Below are 6,074 nucleotides of genomic sequence, written 5' to 3'. Positions count from 1 at the left end.
CTGCTAAGTCACTTCAGTCGTGTCCGACTCTGTGCGACCCCATAGACGGCAGCCCACCAGGCTCAACCTTGGCCTCTGGGCACCCAAATATCATTTTGCCACCAGGTCCTGTTGTTTTGTGTCATTTGGGAAAAGTTCAAACATCTCCTAAAAAAGATCCTCATGTTAGGGGCTTATTAAGTTAAGCACCACCTGTATTTTGGTAAGCGGTCTTTTTGGCTTAAGCTTAATCTTTCAAGAGTTTAGTCCCTCCCAGTCAGCACCCAGGGAAGTTGAACACGTGTTTCCACGGTCAGGGTTTTCTCCACCATGGAGCAGCGAGGGTGGCGCTCTAAACGAACATCCCTCAGCCTGCAGAGGTTTTCTCTCCGACCGCAGGGTCTTAGGCAGTCCCTGTAATTTGGTTCTCTGTAACTCAGGGTTCCCACAGAGTGTTCCGAGGCTCTTGAGTGTCAGGCAGAGAGAGTTTGTGGTCCACTTGGTTTGGAAAACCCTTGGCTAAATAGAACCCTGCAGATTTCTTGGCTGGAAGGGTTTTCGAAGCTTTGGATGTTCTGATGGTCTTTGTGGGCTTTGGGGAATTTCCATGGGGACTGGATGTAAAATACAGAATTTGCCAATCTGATTGGCCCCAGAACCCTCCTAAGACAGATTTCCAAGCACCTTTTCTGAGGTGCCCCGTGTAATGATGCCTTGTCCTGCCTTCTTCACGCTGCAGTCAGCTGTCCAGTGCTCCGCAGACGTCACCTTTTCCAGTGGTTATCATTTGGTGCACGTCAGCAGACCATCTTGAATCCCATCACAGTGACTTGTGATGACCTGTGGTCCACAGCATGTTGTTTGCGTCCTGCAGTGTTTCACATGACAGCGTGGGCGTTGTCTGGGGCGGGGGCAGGGTGGTGGGGGTGGAGGGGAGGGGTCTGTCTCTGAAGTCGGGTAGACCCTCCGAGGATGGGACCACCCGTTGGTCTCTAGTGATTCTTTGCTTCCTGCCTCCGCCAGGATGCTGCCGGCTCAGATCACGGAGTATTCCAGCCCCTCGGGACCCCCGCCGCCCCCGCCCCCACCTGTGATCCCCTCTGCACAAACTGCTTTCGTCTGCCCCCTCCAGATGCCTCTGCAGCCCCCCTTCCCGGCCTCCGCCGGCTCCGCCTACGCTGGCCCTCCCCACCCTCCCTCCAGTGGGCTTGTGGTCACGGCCCCGCCGCCCCCGGGCCCCCCGCCACCCCCTCCTGGCCCTCCAGGTGCCGGCTCCTCGCTCTCCTCCTCCCCAATGCACGCCCCCCCGGGGGCCGAGGCCAAGAGGCAGGAGGCAGTGCAGCCGCCAGTCAGCGACGCCCGCAGCGACCTGCTCGCCGCCATCCGGATGGGTGAGTGCCCGTCCCAGGACAGTGGCCCACCAGCCATGACCTCCTTGGCTTCCAGCAGCTCCAACCTCCACCAGATGGCCTTTAGGAGAGGGTGACAGGAGCCTCGTTTGGTTTTCTTTTTTTTTCTTTTTTAACAGCAGATGTGTTTTTTCAGCGCCAAGTAAACACGGTGATAAAGCACTGAGAATTCAGGAAAGCTTTACTTGACTAGGAATAGATTATAAAAATGATCATCAATTAATTGGATCTTCTTTTGTTCACTGCATCTTACTCTAAGGTAAAAAGTATAAATTAAAGAAAATGAGCTCCTGTCAGTGATCTAGTTTTTCAGACTAATTTTTCATATCTAGGATATGTCTTAGACTTTTCGTATTTTTAGTTTGATGTGCCAGTGAGCTGCAAGCCGACCAGGAGTGTGATCTTCACGATGGAAACACTCATGTTGGCACAATCGTCCCAGTACAGGGGGCCACCGGAAACCTTGAAACAGCCTCTGGTGGCCAGTGGCTACCTGGTTGGGCTGTGCTGCTCTAGAATGTTCTTTCTCGGTGCTCATGTGCACTGGAATCGTAACTGACTATCTTACATTTCAACACATCACTAAAGGAATGTCACGACTTCTATACATTTTATTTTTTTTCTTGGTCCTGTAACATCTATTTCCCAAGCATTTCCTGTCCAGTTTCTAAAACGTTTTATGCCAGCATCAGTAGGCCAAAAAAAGTCTAATAGGCTTGTTGGTCCGTCTCTCTTTAATTGGAGCGAGCAGGGGGATTGCATTCTGAGCCGCGTCTCATGTCTCTAGGGATTCAGCTGAAGAAGGTGCAGGAGCAGCGGGAGCAGGAGGCCAAGCGCGAGCCGGTGGGCAACGATGTGGCCACCATCCTGTCCCGGCGCATCGCTGTCGAGTACAGCGACTCAGACGACGACTCGGAGTTCGATGAGAACGACTGGTCCGACTGAGACGGGCGCCCAACAGGCCGGGCCGGGCCGGGGGGGTGGGGCGTGTCGACGATGTCAGTAGTCCCAGCACCCAGATAGTGGTATTATAATCCCGTAGCTTAGCCACTTTTGTATCAATAATGTGAGATTGCTTTTGCACATCCAAAACTTCTGGGTTTCTTCAGTATTTACTGTGTAATACTTAAGTGCCACTAAACATAGCAAAGCGTGCTGCACACGAGGAAACAATGCTGTAACTATTGCATCGTCCTGAAAACAGCCTCTTGCTTCTTTCTCTTGGCCACAAACGCGTTTAGTGCCGTTTGGGTTCACGCTCCTTGATCATGAAAATCCTGCAGACTTGCTGTGTGTTTGTGAAGCTGCCTGTTGTCAGGTCTCTGCAAGATTCACGACTGTGCGACAGACCAGTGTCTTCCAATCAGTAACTTTTTTTTTTTTTTAATGTGTTTCAGAAGAAGTTGGTTCTCAAGAGAAAGATTTGACAAGTAGGAGACTCAGCTGTCTGAGCTTGCACTGTCATGGCCCAGCAGCCTCTGTCTATCTGGAGGCTCTGTTGAAGAACCTCATTTTCTCTGCTGACCTTGTGAAATGTGAACTTGGCCCTTCTCAGGCAGGATCCCTCACGGGCGTTCATGGAGTCAGTGCTTGCTGGTGGTTTCTGTAGGAGGTTTCAGCAGCACAGTAGGAAGGAAAGTGGAGAATGGCCCTTTTTCCTTTGGGGTCGTCAGGGACAGGGGTTGCACTCAGCACCCTTGGCGGCCCCTGGAGCTGGGGAACCAGCCCACATGGACCTGGGAACAGAGCCCGTACAACCTCTCTCCCAGCACCGCATCCCAGGTGAGCCCACGTGGAGGCCGTGGAGCCACAGAGAAGGCTCCAGGTGGCACCTGGCCCCACCTGACCTTGAGTTCTGAGGGCTTCATTTAGATGAGAGGAGACTGTCGCATCTTTTTTGCCTTCCCTGGTGCTGTGGCCAGTTAGGGACCCAGCCCTCGAAGCACACGTGTTCCTCTCCCACTCGGTCGTCGGCACACCACCCTTGACCAGGTACCCTGGGGGAGGGTCGACCCTTCCTTGTCCCTTCCCACGTGATGACAGGTGAGCCCGAGCAGGTCTTCCTGTTCAAGACAAACTGCTAGGAAACTCGTGAATGAGAACTTAGATTCTGTAATGCTGGGTGAAGGGGAACTGTTTGTTTGAAAGAAAAAAACACCCCAGGCTTTGATCTCAGGTGTAACTTCACACATGTACAAAGACACTTTACCCCCGAGCAGTTCTGACTTCTCTGCCATGTAAAACTTGGGTCCTAGTGATGCCCAGTTGTGACCAAGGAACCTGTGGCTAAAACAGAGATGTTTGGGTGGACGGTAGGATGTCAGCAGGACCCTGACTGCCGCGGGTGGGGTGTGGTTACCGAGTCCTCCCCAGGAGGCTGCTGCTCCACCATCGCATCTCTGTCCCTGAGGGACACCTACGGGCTGTGGAAGGTCCCGGTCATCCTGTAAGGGCTGCCCGACGGGCCTTGAGTCACCTAGGCTGGAACTCGGACGAGCCTCAGATCTGTATGACCCTTGTTTCCAAGCGCCCAGGCCAGGTTCTCTGAGTCTTTTCGGCTAGAACCAGCTGTTCAGGCACATGCTTGCTGGTGCTCCTCACCATGTTGTGTTGCCTCTGAGTACTTATAATGAACTCCTCAGTTCCTCTCTTTTAAATTCTCTCTTTTTCTCCAGTGCAGAGGCCAGCTGTGTTGGCATTTTTCTTGGGACTTTAACCAACTGTGGTCATATTTTGTCTTTCTTTACAGTATTTTGTCTTTAGTGTTACTTTGGGGGACAGAAGCACCTATGTCTTTCTAGAACCTATGTTTGGTAAATCTTCTATTTTCTTTTGTAATGTCCCTTCTGTCCTCAGGATGGAGAGAATGCGTAAAGCTACTATCCGTGTCAGGATTTCTTCTATTTATATCTTATCACAGTAAAATTAGTGGCACTTTATACATATTCATGAGCCTGTTAAGTATTGGTTGTCTTCCTGTAGTTTAATCAAAAAGTTATTTTCAACTTGATGTTCTGACCAGTGAAAACGCTTTTGCCCTGATGTGTTATGTAGCCTCGAAGAGAATGGAAAAGGACTAAAATCCATTTTAGATTATTTTTTGCAGTATTTTTCTCAGCACTGATTTATTCTAAAAATGAAATCCAGACTTTTTCTAATACGATAGCACATGAAAAGGAAAAAGTGACTATTTTGAACTGTCCATTTTCATTTTCAAGAAATATTTACGAGACAAATGGAGAAAAACATTTAAATGCATACTTCCTATCTATGGATTTTACATTTTAAAGTAAGCTCTATGTTGTAAGGTTATTTTTTTGTTTAGTCTAATTTCTTACAAGCTTTTTCTCATGTCATGGATCAGGCAGAGGGATGAGAAGAAGACTCAGAACCACCCATTAACTGCACGCATATGATGTAGTCAATTTTCTGTTGTTTAGCCCTAAAACCATAAGATTTGATCACTTCTGTTTTTCTTCAGTAAAAGTATACTTTTGGAGAATTAGCATTTTCAATTCAGTAAATTTTTAGACTGTCAAAATCTTTTCTGAGCACCACGTGGCTAGATTGTGAAAGTTTTGTAATAATTTGCAGCTGAAATTCATGATACATTTTCATCCATTGAAGACTCATGGGAATGTATCAGCCAGAGTAGCAAGTAATTTTTGTTTTCTAAACCAGAGTCTGTCACCTTGCAGTATTACCAATGCTGTTGTACACTGAATTTAAAGTGGTATTAAAAAAAAAAAAACTCCTGGTAAACAATTTTTATCTGTTTGTATATCTTACTATAGATTATGTACAAGTAACATCTAAATAAAATTACACTTTTAACCCTAAACAGTTTTGCTTATTATTGCAGTCTTGTATGGTTAACCTTTTGGGGTGGGGGTAGAAATTGGGGCTTGGTGGGGTTTTTAATTAGCCTTTCCATTATTCCCTGGTGGCTCAGATGGTAAAGTGTCTGACTGCGATGCGGGAGACCTAGGTTTGATCCCTGGATCGGGAAGATCCCCTGGAGAAGGAAATGGCAACCCACTCCAGTACTCTTGCCTGGAAAATTCCATGGATGGAGGAGCCTGGTACAGTCCATGGGGTCGCAAAGAGTTGGACACGACTGAGCGACTTCACTTTCACTTTCCGTTATTAGATAATAAAAGATACTGCTCGGATGCCATTTAAGTTTCTACACAATTTTTGTGTAGACAAGAATTGAGGTTGGTTCTGCCAGTGACTTGGGAAAGGACTGGTATGGTTTGAAAATGCCATTCCTAGAGCAGGAAGCAACCTGCCCAGGAGACTGGCATCTTAACCACATCTAGTCTCAATCATAGTGACTGATATTCTGGAGCATTGGTAGCTTCTGAGATGCTTCCATCTTACTCCTTAAAATGATCCTTTGAAAAGGGGCGTTCTCCCTGTTTCCTGTGTGAGAGAATAGAGTGAAGCTAAGCTCTTGGCTGGGGAAGGTTTCTGATGGACTGCAGGTGGGGGCAGGTGGGGGCAGTGCTGCAGGGGATTGTGGCATTTGAGGTCGGGGGGCAAGAGCAGCCACCTTAGGGGCAGCAGGCTGGCATCCGGCTCCTGCAGCCGCTGCTCTGAGCTGGCTCTCCACGCGCTGTGTTCTGTGAGGACTCTGGTCATCTGTGTGTCTGAGCCCCAGCATGGCCCCGAGTCTTCCACAAC

General features: G+C 48.7%; 1 protein-coding gene across 1 annotated transcript in view; it reads left to right on the top strand.

The window, feature by feature from the left end:
• The window catches only part of WASF3 (WASP family member 3), a 76,561-nt gene extending 71,332 nt beyond the window's left edge, over positions 1-5,229 (top strand). Inside the window, exons 9-10 of the mRNA XM_040266765.1 lie at positions 1,003-1,370; positions 2,176-5,229. Coding sequence (XP_040122699.1) covers positions 1,003-1,370; positions 2,176-2,333 — 526 coding nt within the window. The 3' untranslated portion in view covers positions 2,334-5,229. The remainder of the gene's footprint in view (positions 1-1,002; positions 1,371-2,175) is intronic.
• The last annotated feature ends 845 nt before the right edge of the window (positions 5,230-6,074 follow it).

Source organism: Oryx dammah, unplaced genomic scaffold (assembly GCF_014754425.2).
Source record: "Oryx dammah isolate SB20612 unplaced genomic scaffold, SCBI_Odam_1.1 HiC_scaffold_24, whole genome shotgun sequence".
NCBI lineage: Eukaryota > Metazoa > Chordata > Mammalia > Artiodactyla > Bovidae > Oryx > Oryx dammah.
The sequence above is the reverse complement of the archived record's forward strand: the minus strand, read 5'-3'. Positions and strand labels throughout refer to the sequence as shown.